Source organism: Mesocricetus auratus, unplaced genomic scaffold (assembly GCF_017639785.1).
Source record: "Mesocricetus auratus isolate SY011 unplaced genomic scaffold, BCM_Maur_2.0 Super-Scaffold_100025, whole genome shotgun sequence".
Classification (NCBI taxonomy): domain Eukaryota; kingdom Metazoa; phylum Chordata; class Mammalia; order Rodentia; family Cricetidae; genus Mesocricetus; species Mesocricetus auratus.
Genome location: NW_024429206.1, coordinates 7621846 through 7633996, shown reverse-complemented (window position 1 = coordinate 7633996; position 12151 = coordinate 7621846). Strand labels below are relative to the sequence as shown.

General features: G+C 46.3%; 1 protein-coding gene across 2 annotated transcripts in view; it reads left to right on the top strand.

Moving 5' to 3' along the window:
* The window catches only part of Ccdc60 (coiled-coil domain containing 60), a 150051-nt gene that overhangs the window by 107051 nt on the left and 30849 nt on the right, over positions 1 to 12151 (top strand). For both annotated transcript variants that reach the window (XM_040731531.1, XM_040731530.1), the window contains 2 exons: positions 3819 to 3926; positions 9948 to 10055. In XM_040731531.1, the coding sequence (XP_040587465.1) occupies positions 3819 to 3926; positions 9948 to 10055 (216 nt within the window). The remainder of the gene's footprint in view (positions 1 to 3818; positions 3927 to 9947; positions 10056 to 12151) is intronic.

Below are 12151 nucleotides of genomic sequence, written 5' to 3'. Positions count from 1 at the left end.
TCAACAACCTCCCCCAACAGCACCACCTTCTGGAGGCCAAGTATCCTCACGTGTGAGCCTCTGGGGGCATTTCACATTCAAACCACAACAATCTGGTACGTTCTTACCACACAGCTTATGGTGATACATTGAAAGATCTCAACGCACGGGACCCCGAACTCTGTTCCACCTATCCCTTTCCGCTAGAAGAATAAACTTGCCTAGAAGAAGAAAAAAAAACACTCCCGGGAGTAGAGCATTAATCAGGACTATAATGATGCCAAGAGGTACATCTATGACACACCAGCATAAGCCCATCAGAAAGTGTTGGCACCCAGCATGCACCACTAGGGCAGTACTGTATTTTCTTTCTTAAAAGCACCTTTAGACATTTATTTGACACAGAAATGACTGGATGTGTTGATAGAGTACAGCGTGACATCTCAAAACACACATGTAACATGCAATGGTCAGATGGGGGTCATTCCCAGACCCATCACCTCAAACACTTTTTTGTTTTGTTTTTCTTTTTGGTTTAAGTAGAAAACATCTGAAGTCATCTACATTCACAATGTAGGAGAGTATGCAACCCACTGTGATCAATCAGTTTTCCAACTGCTGTATAAGGTTAGACGTTATCCTCCCCAAGAGGGCATGTCAGCCAGTGGTAGGGCACTTCCTAGCATTTGCAAGGTCCGGAGTTCAATCCCCAACACCTCAAGAAAAATGAATCACGTCATTCATCATTGTCTTTGTCCAAAAGTCATAAATAATATATTCAGGGCCAGAACCACTAAAATGTCCTCATTAGACCCTGAAAGAGGGTATTTAATACAGAGAGAGCCGATTAGTGATACCCCCCCATCTTTCTTTTTCTATGACAGTCCCAAGACCTTGGTGCAAACTCTGCCTTCTATCCATAGCCAAGTCCAGGACTCCTAGTGTTGCCCATCAGCTGGCAGCCTTGCCCTAGGATAAAGAGGAGTAAAGTCGTGGCTCCTTTTTGCAGAAACGGTAGTCTAATGGGCAAGCCGCCCAACCTGCACCACACAAGGGGAGGAAAATGCTGAAGAGGCTGCACAGAACATCCCACTTTTGTGGATGTGGCTTTAATCCAACCAGAGGACCCTTTCTCTCCCCTCCACCTGGTCCATGTTTGGGTATGCAAGGCGTGGTTCACTTAAAGTTTAATAAGTTAAAACATGCATGCGGTCGCTCCTTTCATTGGCCCATTTGTGTACAAGACCAGTCACTAAAATAAGTGGATGCCCACTTCAAGAGTGTAGTATCAAATGCAGGAGTGGAGCCTACTTTGTAAGTTAGCATAAAGAGACTGTCCACAGCACAGCGGGGTCAGAGTCAACAGCACAATTAGGACCTCAATTCGAGTTCTGACTCCACCTATACAGCTGCTGAATTGGAAGCAATTCACTGTACCTCTCTGGGCCTCCTTCTGTTTTACCCATATGAATGGTACCAAACCCCCATGCTTACTATGAGGGTTACATAAGATGATGCGATGCTCAGCCCAGCACAGATCACAGCACGCATAAAACACGCTCTGTGGCCGTCAGCGACTATAACACAACAAAGTGATTTTGATCTCTCTAGGCTTCTGTTAGCTAAACTCCTTGTATTTTTTTGCATAAAAAATCTTATTTTCCATGAAGGCAGCCCACATCTAAGAGTCCACCTTCTACAGATATGGTTCCAGCACAGAGGTCTCAAGAATGCAAGTGTTCATTTATAAATGTTTTCTAACCAAGTATTTGATCTTTTGCTTTTACAAAGCAAACGGGATTATCTTCACCACCACCACCCCATCTAGGTGATTCCAGGCACAAGTTTTAAGTCTGACAAACTAGGCAAGAAAGGGGAGATCAAGCATGCCTCACACGCTTCTGCAAGCTCTCCTCCCCGCTGTGCAAATTCAGCTGGAAAAGGTGGTGGAGGCATGGAGTTTATCTTATTATTGGAGCCAAGAGACGGCATCAAACCCGAGGTTAAGGAGTGTGAGGGCTGGGTTAATTTCTGTTTAGTCTGGGAGGCATGGTTAGGTCAGTAAGACAGAACATGGCAACATATTTGCCAGTGAGATTTTTTTTTCTAGTTTGTTTGTTTTCCAGCTCTAGTATCAAATAAGGAGTCAACGGACATGGAAACTAGGGCACCTAGGTTCTGAGGCTATCTTTTAATTAGTTCTATGTTCTCAAGAGTGTCCTCAAATTCCCTAGAGGAAGGTGCTTGGTCCTCACGTGTGTGCACCAGCTTGACCTCACAGGAAGCTAAGATGATGGTTTCAAAAGAGAAACTGCTCCCCACAGCGCCCTCTGGAGGGCATCCATTCCTCGGTGGACAAAGACAAAAGCATGGGCAGAGCTTGCAGGCCCACCCAGGCGGACTTGTTCGTGGATTGCTGCTTCTGCCTGGGCGTACAGCCTCCTCCTGCCCCTCTGACCAAACGCCCCCTTGTAGCATCTGCCTCCCAATACAAGCCCATCAACTCGTCTGTTGGCCTAGTTAATTCCATTCAACCTTCAGATTTCAGTTCAACATTTATTTCTGTTCCCATTGCTGTAGTCATGAAGTTTCGACTGCAAAACTTACTAACTCAGGGTAACGAACACTACTTCCACAGGTCAGTGATCAAAAATCAAAAGGCTGTCACTGCCCCATTTAGCATCAGCCAGGCCTCTCCCCAAGACATTCCTCACAGGGCAGACATTAACAACATCCCAGGATGCAGGGAGGAGAGGCTGCTCACTCCTGAACCCTGACATGACATCACTCTCTGCAAATTCTATTGAGTCAACCTACCTCAGAGCCACCATCTAAGGACGGGGGAAAGAATGGGGACCCACCCCTTATTTGGGGGTTTATCAGTGATCAGTGAATCTGGGTGATGTCCTTTTTAACTGTCATGACTCCCTCAGGGATTACAGTCAACATTAGGTTGTCAAACTCTGTGTACTCTCTGTACTCTCCCTATACACACCGAGCCCCATTGTTCTTGGTTACCCAACCCCACAAGACTATCAGCCTCAGGAGGGAAAAGGTGGGTCAGTCTCCTTCCTAGAACACAGTAGAGAGCATGCCAGTCAATCTTGGTTGTCAACATGACTGAATTGAGAATCGCCTAGGAGATTTGCAGTGACCACCTCTGGGTGTATCTAGGATCAGATAATAAGGAGAGATCTGCCCTGAGTGTGGGCCACACAATCCCACAGGCTGGGGACCCAGATGGAATAAAAGGGGGAGACTGAGAAGCCAGGTCACCACAGGTTTCTCTCAGTCTCCCTCTCCTCCACCTCTCGCCCTCCTGCCCTCTCCCCCTCTACCGCTCCCTCCCTCTCTTCTCTCCTCTTCCCCTTATCTTTCTCCTTTCACCTCCCCTCCACCTCTGCAGGGTCAGCTGATCCACCATCCTCCTTATCTTTCTCCTTTCACCCCCCCACCTCTGCAGGGTCAGCTGATCCACCATCCTCCCCATCCCCGCACTGTGAGGCACAGCAAATCTATTTCACTCGTGTATTCGTCACACAACGACAAAAAAACTTTCTTACACTTGAGGAAGCACTCCCAACACCTGATATGGTGTCTCTGAAACAAAGAATTTACCTCCTTGTTTATTTTCTTGGCTCCTCTGGTGGGGCAAGTGTCGTTTTCCTTTAATGTGCTCTGTTCATAGGCCGCTTCTAGAATTCTCACTCAGCAAGCTGGCACAATTGCCAGGCACACTGTAGTCGCCCCGAGATGAGTGACAAATAAACCCCAACGTAGACAAGGTCTAAAGCCGCTACTTACGATTCACTCTTCTCCTCCTTCTGTTCTTCCCTCAGTACCTACGAGGATGAGAAGTTAAAGAAGTTGGAGGCCGGCATCATTATCCGCCCATTCACGCCAATCCACAGCTGCATCATGGCTCCCAACTTGCCCAAGTCTCACGTGTAAGCAGGTTCCCCAAGTTAATGTGTCAGGAGTCACTGACTTGCTCCTCTGTCCTTTTGAAAGGAGCAAGGAGCTTGGAGCCAGCAAAACTGGCTCATTAAAAAAATAACAGGGAACAGGTACCACAGGTGTGGTGGATTAGACCCTAGCGGCAAATCAGATGCGGCACTAGTCAGGCCTTTCCTCACCTAACCAGACCCTCAAATGTCAAATAGTTTGCAACGCTTGATAAAAGTCTTTCTTGAGCTCTTGCTGTAGAGCTTGTATAAAAACATCTCAGCTGAGGCTCAGGGTATATGATCCAGAGAGCTATTTCCCAGGAAAGCCTCTGTGGTCCGATGCCTAAAGGCACGGTCTCCTCATCTCATGGTGTGCAGAGACTAGACAACCTTCCAAAGTGCATGCTTTTGCTTCCTGAGGCCTTGGTGCCTGGTTCTTCTCTCGTCTGTTCTGAGAGCTACAAGTGATAGCTTTTCCCATGGGAAGGTTCAGGCAGAGACAAAACCTAGTGACCTCAGCCCTGTAGGCATCTGGAGACTGAGAATTGCTTGCTGTGAGGGGCTCTCCCTGTGTAAGGCTGGATGTTATTTAAAAGCGGCATTGGCATCCTTGGCCTCTGCCCAGCAGATGTCAAGAGCACCCCTCACCCTGCAAGCTGTGACAACCACAGATGTCTGCAGACATGAACAGATGTCCCCTCAGTCCAAACCCACACAATCCCTCCAACCTCAGTGTTGAAAACCTCTGCCTTAAGATAAGTCAATCACAGCGCCACGGTACACTCTGTATTTATTATTCTCCCACAGTCTTTACAGTGATAACGCCACTCTGTGTGCACTCAGCCCTCTCCAGAGCCCTACTGTGTGGGTGTTTCCTCATCCCTCTCTGCAGAAGAGAATGGAAGCTCGAAGATGTAGACCCATCTCTTCTTGGACACAGAGCATAAACAGAAGGTCACCCTCCCAGGCTTTAAGCCAGGTCCTTCTGATGTCACACTCCAAGTTTCTCCTCTCATGCACTGTAGAAACCAGATCCTAAGGCCTTGTCTTTGGGGAGTTCCTGACATATTTTGAAAGCCAAGGCTCCTGGACTCAAAGAGAACCCAGGAGCAAAATTGCAGGACTATATAGGTATTAAAGATTATTAATAAGAGCACTTAGTTCATGGGTAGAAAATGCAGGCAGCCATTACCAACTCCTCCTCCTCCACCACCACCACCACCATCATCATCATACTCCATCATTCATTATCTTCCATCACCACTGTTATCAACAGTATACACTGAACATGCCCTCATCCCTTCCTAACAATCCAGGTTAATCCCACTGGCCTCCCGCCCACCTTGGATTGACATTATCTGGGTTTCTTGGTAGACCTATTCATCATGAGCATTCCAAGTGGCAGCCTAAGTTGGATGCCCTCAAAGCATCCCCTTAGGAAAACAGGCCTTGTGACTGCCTAGTGTCTCTTGGAAGCACTCCCCCATCTCCTTGCCGTTCCCAGGGATAAGCCCTGTGGAAGCATGAAATTCACATATATCCAGAGATGGGAAGAGATGCCTAGAAAAATGGGTAAGTCCCCATCCATTTGATCTGAATAATGAGGCTTAAACACAATGAACCTTAAGCGTAGTAAACAGAAATAGTTTCCTGTTGCGGCATTCCCGCCTGGGTCCCATCGCCACTTTAGCTCCCAAATAACACATGAGACACTATATTAATTATAAAGCTGTTGGCCATTTGCTATGGTCTATTAATGGCTAGCTCTGATTTAATTATTAACCCATAATTACTAATATATATTTTTATAAGGTCTTATCTTACCAAAACTCCAGGCTTACATCCTGTCCTCCCGGGATCACATGGCGACTCTCTACTCTTGACTATATTTCCCAGAATCCTCCTCGACTCCTAGCCCCACCTTACTTCCCTATTGACCAACACTGCTTTATTTATCAACCAATCAGACAAACATATACACAGAACTTCCCCCATCAGTTTCCTTTCAATGACAAATGAGGAAAGTGAACTCCAGTGGTAGGTGAACCCTGCCAGAGGTCTCACAATGGGATTCTGAATTCCCTGGCTCCAAGCTCAAGTGTATTAGATATCATTACAGTTGTCAACCTACAGCAGATGTTATAGTAATATATTTATTGTTACTCTATGAGGGATCTAGTAAATGTCTTAGGTTTTGAACATCACATGGTCTCTCTTGCAACTACTTTTACAATTGCAGTATGAAAGAGACAAGGATGGGTTGTATGTGTTCCAATAAGATTTTCTTTATAGAAACAAGGGACAAACCCACTCATTGACTACAGTTTGCCAACCCTTGCCCTAAACTAACACTTGCCACTTCTTTTCCTTGGATTATCAAAGGTTCTGGCCATGTTGAATAGCTAGAACATCAATGTATTTCTCAACTTGGAGTGATTTAGAACCCTCTCTTGTTGCTCTCAAGTCTGCATAGTTCTGGGTGAACCCAACCTGGCTGCTTCTGCCTGGGTCTATTTCCCTGTTTGTATCCAGTTGTTGGGTAAATTGGAGACTGGCTAGTCTTGGCAGGACCAGTCTTTGGTTTAATTGGTTGCCTGGTGGCTAGGATGACAGATGCATCTCTCAACATCTAGTGTAGGCTGATATAGGCTTGCTCACACTGTATCCAAAAGCAATTCTAAGAACAAGGGCCTGAACCCAAGGCTTCCCAAGGCAAAAGCTCACAAGAGGCATGGTGTCCCTCTGTCATTCTGTAGACCAAGTAGTCGAAAGGCAGAACAGACACAAGGAGTGAAGGAAAGACTCCACCTCTTGATAAGATGAATTGGCCAAGTCATAATTAAGGAATATGCAAAATGAAGAGTAGACAGGAACTGGGGTATTGTAAAGATGTATTTTTATCACTCTTTAACTGTGAACATATGTGTATCTGTGTATGTGCATGACTACAGTGCCCTCAGAGCACAGAAGAGGGCAGCAGATCCCCTGCAGCTGGAGTTACAGGTAGTTGTGAGCCCCATGTGAGTGCTGGGAACTGAAACCAGGTCCTCTGGAAGAGCAGCCAGTGCTCTTCACCACTGAGCTGTCTCTCCATGACTTGGAGCATTTTGTAATCAGTTGTATTGGTCATTTTTCTTTCCATTGTGACAGAATACTTAACAAAACATAACATAAGGGGCTTGGCAAGTAAAGTCACTTGCTGCCACATCTGATGGCCAGGGTTTGATCTCTACAGCCTGCATGGTGGAAGGAGAGAATTGATTCTTGCAGATTGTCCTCTGACCCCCACAAGTGTAGCACAACACATCCCCTCCCCCGTACACTAAATAATGCTAATAATTATTTAATTACTTGATTGATTAATTATCTAATGTAACAAAATGGTAAGAAGACAAAAGAAAAAGAAGCAATGTAAGGGAAGAAGAAATTATTCTATTTGTGTTTGAGGGAATTCAGCCCACCCTAGAGGGGAAGGCAGGCCAGTATATGCATCAAGCAGCCTGCTTATATCTGAGCTGATCACAAAGCCAAGATACAGCTCCCAGGGCCTGCTCCCAGGGCCCTAAGTGTGCCATCTAGTCATCATGTCCCAGAGGGTTCACAATCTCCCCAGACAGCACCACCAGTTGGGGACCAACTCAAACACTGAGCCCGTGGGGAAAATGTCACATTGTAACCATAACATTAGTTTACCACAAGGCATGAAGACAGGCTCTGCTTATCACCTCTTAAGCTCTCAGCCACTGCATCAGCCAGTGTAGATCAGAGCCTGGTTAGCCCCTCAGTCCCAGTGCAATTGATCCCAAAGCTGACCGATAATCCTGAATTAACTGTGTGGGGATCGATCCCATCACCTCAGGGGAGTCTTGACTTTTACTTTTCAAAATGGGAGGGGAGGACTGAGACACAGGTTCTTACCATCTCTATAAAATGACAAGGTTGTCCCTAGCAGCCTTTTCTAAATACTTGTTCAGTAAAAGCATGCCCACACCCCATGTCCAGATCTGTCATTGAAAACTGGTGTAGACAGCTATAACAGCATTGTACACACAGTCTGGCAGCTGGTGAGAGGAAACTACTACTGTCTCTCCCCCAGTCCCAGGGATGTTGGCACAACCTCCCCAAGCCTGGGGTTCCTATTGGAGTTTCCAGGTGTGTGGCTGCTGGTTCTCACCAGGTTCTGAGCCCCGGGCACTGCAGATGTGAGCTTTGCACAACCCTGTGTGGAGAGTTTATCTACCATGCCATGCATCCAAGCAAATAAGTGTTTTCTCTTTAAGTCTGAGCTATTGTTCTGTGACCTGGAGAGAAAAGTCAGATTTCTATGAAGCATGTTTCCAGGTTTTGCTTTTGCTTATTTCCCAGTTTGCTCACTACAGATGAGGTGAGAGAGCGTGGAGTTTTCCCCTCCGTGTACACAATCTAGACCCATCCGATGAAACCATTTCCTGGTGAAAAATGGCTGTACCCTACGGCAGGAAACATCAGCAGTTTTATTTTACAGCAGTGATTCAGGAGGCTGAACTCAGGTTCCAACTCTGCTGTTTGCTGACCTTTCATGGTCCTTTATGCCTCAGTTTGTTTTATCTGCAAAATAAGGATGTGAGCAGTACCCTCCTCCCAGATTCCTAAGAATGAGAACAACCCACGGAGAGTGAGCAAATAGAACACTGCTCTTGGAGTGTTTACAGTTACTATTGGGGTGGTGCTGTCACTTCACATTATCCCAGTGGCCCTGAGGATGAGGACTGCACCCAAGCTATCAGTTAGGGAAAACTGTCAGCTCCAAAGCAACTGATTCCCACCATCTTCCATTTGGGAGCCAGAAAGATGCTGAGCCCATGTGCACACATGCAGCAAGGACAGTAAACGAGCACAGAGCTGAGATCAAGCAGGAGCTTGAGGTGTAGAGAAAGGAAGCTCTAATCCATGCTGGGTGAATGGACGGATGACTCTCAGGGGAAACCCTAAGAGGGGAGAGCTCTTCCTGGAAACCAAGAAACCATCCCTTCCTGCTCCTGGGAGGCCTTCCTTCCATTAGTACAAGATGAGAAATCTTGGGGGTTGGAGGGAGCAGCTTCCAGGACTGCACATTGTTTCCAAGAAAACCAGAGACAGCAGGTTAACCCTCTCCTGACCTCGCTCACTAGCAGAGTGATCACCACACACTGGCTTCATCAGTACCTAGTCAGAGCTCAGCTCCCTAAGGCACAGTGTCTAGTGATTACTCTCTAGATCAAATCCTCACCTATGCTAGCTGTGTGCCCTCAGGTAACGCACTGACCCTCTCTGAGCCTCAGGTCTCTCCCAGGTACAATAGTCTTTCATGTTGCCATGAGCATTAAGCCAAACATCTAAATGTTGTCTCTGTGTAACATGAGAGTATGATCTTGAGCAAAACTGGTTGTGCTCTCTGGGCCTCAGTTTCCCCTTCTCTAAAATAGAAATGATAATTCATATCCCACTAGGTTACTGGAAACATTAAATAATATGGAAAAAGCACACCAGTCAATGTCTGGTTTGCTGTGGACAGCATAAGGTCTCCAAGTGATCAGAAATGTCCACTAGACATATGGTTAAGCAGTGTTTTTTGTTTTGTTCTCAAATTACGTGCTCAGTGTGTTTTTCTTCAATAGCCAGCTATGTTTCAACCCAGTTAATACTGTTTCCCATTTCCAGGCTTTCTTAATGCCCTCAGGCTACTTATTGCATTTTTATAAGATAAATGACTGGACATCAGTGGGATATTAATTGCCTTCAATTCTCATTTTGTTGCCCTGAGTCATGACCTCCAGCTAGGAGAAATTACCCACTACACACAGATTCGGAGGAACTGGAACAGGATGCTCATGTTTCAGTCATGGCTCTGCCACCTCTAGCTTGATGACACAACCGTGTGATCTCCAGTATCCTCAAGTGCAATGTGTGCAAAACACTTACCCATGTGACCGAAACCAGCACAGCTGCAGTCTCTGTGAATGTGTTCTAAAAGGACCCCTGTTCCTCCCTCTGTCTCTGCAGGGATCCCCTCTACCGCCAGCTATGTGCACTCCACTGGCTCCTAGAGGCCCTGACTATCGACCACACCCACCATATCATGAGGCCCTTGATTGCCTGCTGGAACCCCAAGTAAGGCCAGCTGCCCTGCCTCCTCCTGTAAACCAGCACTTACTTGCCTAGGCGGTAAGAGGTGGGGGCCTTATCCTTCCCACCCACCCCCTCTTTGGTGTTTTTGCCGGGTGACTTGTGAGTTGACATGCTCTATGGATCCAAACCCAGGTAAGCTGGAGACAGCTCCTCCACTCTCTCCAGAGCCCACTGTACACACTTCTTTATAAGCATCTCTTCCTGATGCTGTGTGGCAACACGACAGTAGCACAGGGAGAACGTTTAGACCACAGAATTAGGCAAGCTACACCAGCATGATGCAGACCCACAACCGGATTTCTCTCCAGGCCTCCTCATAATCCCACTGTGTCTCCTCAGCATTGGTTCTGAATGCTCCTCTACCTCAGCCACCATCACCGCCCCCCACACACACATACACCTTTGCCCTTTGTTCTTATTTTTCCCATTTAGCTCAAGGGAATTTTGTTTGTTTGTTTGCCTGTCTGCCTGTCTGCCTGTCTGCCTGCTTGTTTGCTTGGATTAGTTCATTTTCTCACTGGTTCATTGGTGAGTGAGTTGGCTGGTTGGGTGGGCTCATTGGTTGGTTGGTGGGTAAGTTGTTGGGTTGGTTTTTGGTTTATTGGTTCATCGGTGGGCAAGTTGGTTGGCTGGGTTGGTTTACTGGTTGGTTGGTGGCAAGTTGGTTAAGTTGGTTCATTGGTTGGCTAATGAGTAAGTTTGTTGAGTTGGTTTATTGATTGGTTGATGGGCTGGTTGATTGGTTGGATCATTGTTTGTAGTTTGATTTTTGCTCTGTTAGTTTTTTAAATATATATTGAAGGTTGTTTCTCCACTTAGACCTAAGGTACTTGTTCCAGATTCTGGAGTAGCTAGGTACACCCAGATGGAAACTCTAGAGAATGTTGACCAAGCCATGAAAATATAAGCCATGTCACCACCACAGGGATTACTCACACCAGAGCTTTGAGGCCACTGTTTCAGGAGCTGTAGAGATAGTTTTCAGCTTGTATAACCACCATCTTTGAGAGACCCAGACGTTTGCCAGAGTGAAACAACAGTAACAAAAGAGGGTAAAGAACCCAGACTTGAGGAATTGATTTGCACCATGAAAACCAACGCCCCATGTTAGCAGTCCTCACATGCATGCCCAGAGCTGGTAGCCCCAGCACTGAGGAGTGGGCATAGGTGGATCCCAGGGACTCACTGACCAGATGGTCTAGATGAAATGTTAAGCTCCAAATTCAAGGATAGACTCTGTCTCAAAAATCAGTTGGAGAAAAATGGAAGACAACATCCAGTGTTAGCCCCTGGCCTCTGCCTGCACCCACAAAGATGAGTACACTCCACAAACACCCATGTACACACATATATGCAGGCATACATCAAACACACCAAAATTTAATTCACAAAAAGCTACTTTCCATGCACCATCTATATTTATTTAAAACAAAACCATCCAAGTTATAAGTGGATGCAGTTTTCTCTTGCAAAATCCTTCCCCAGACCTCACAAGTAAATACATAAGGTGTGAAAATTTTTATACCACCTTGGAAATCCCTGCCTCAGAGTATAAATCCCTTTCTAAGTATTGGGTATAAGGGTGTCCCACATCTTCATACCTCCCTTCCTTGTGACTACACACAAATATAGCAACAGCAGCAATGACCCATGGCCATCTTTCCATTGCACCACACACAAAGCTTCTGCAGTCTCAGATCATGGAAAAGAGTACCCAGCAGGGAATTATACGAAATGGACAGAAAAGCACTCGCATCAAGTCCCTGTGGACAGATACCGAGGTGTTTTCCTCAAACTCTTGGCCTTGCAAGTCATGCTACATAGAGGGCCCCGCTGCATCTCTTCCATGCCCAGCTACAAAGATTTCTTGGGGCTGGGTTATGAGAAACACAACTTACTAGGTCAAAGCAGCAAGCATGTTATTTTTTTTCCAATCTCCATAATGTTAACATGTGAAAACCCCACCATGGCCTATTTCAACCCCATGAACATAGTGTGGTGTGGTTAAACTTGGAGCTGAGAAGCTGTGATGGCCGTTCTTAGTTGTCAGCTTGACTACACCTGGAGTTAACTAAAAC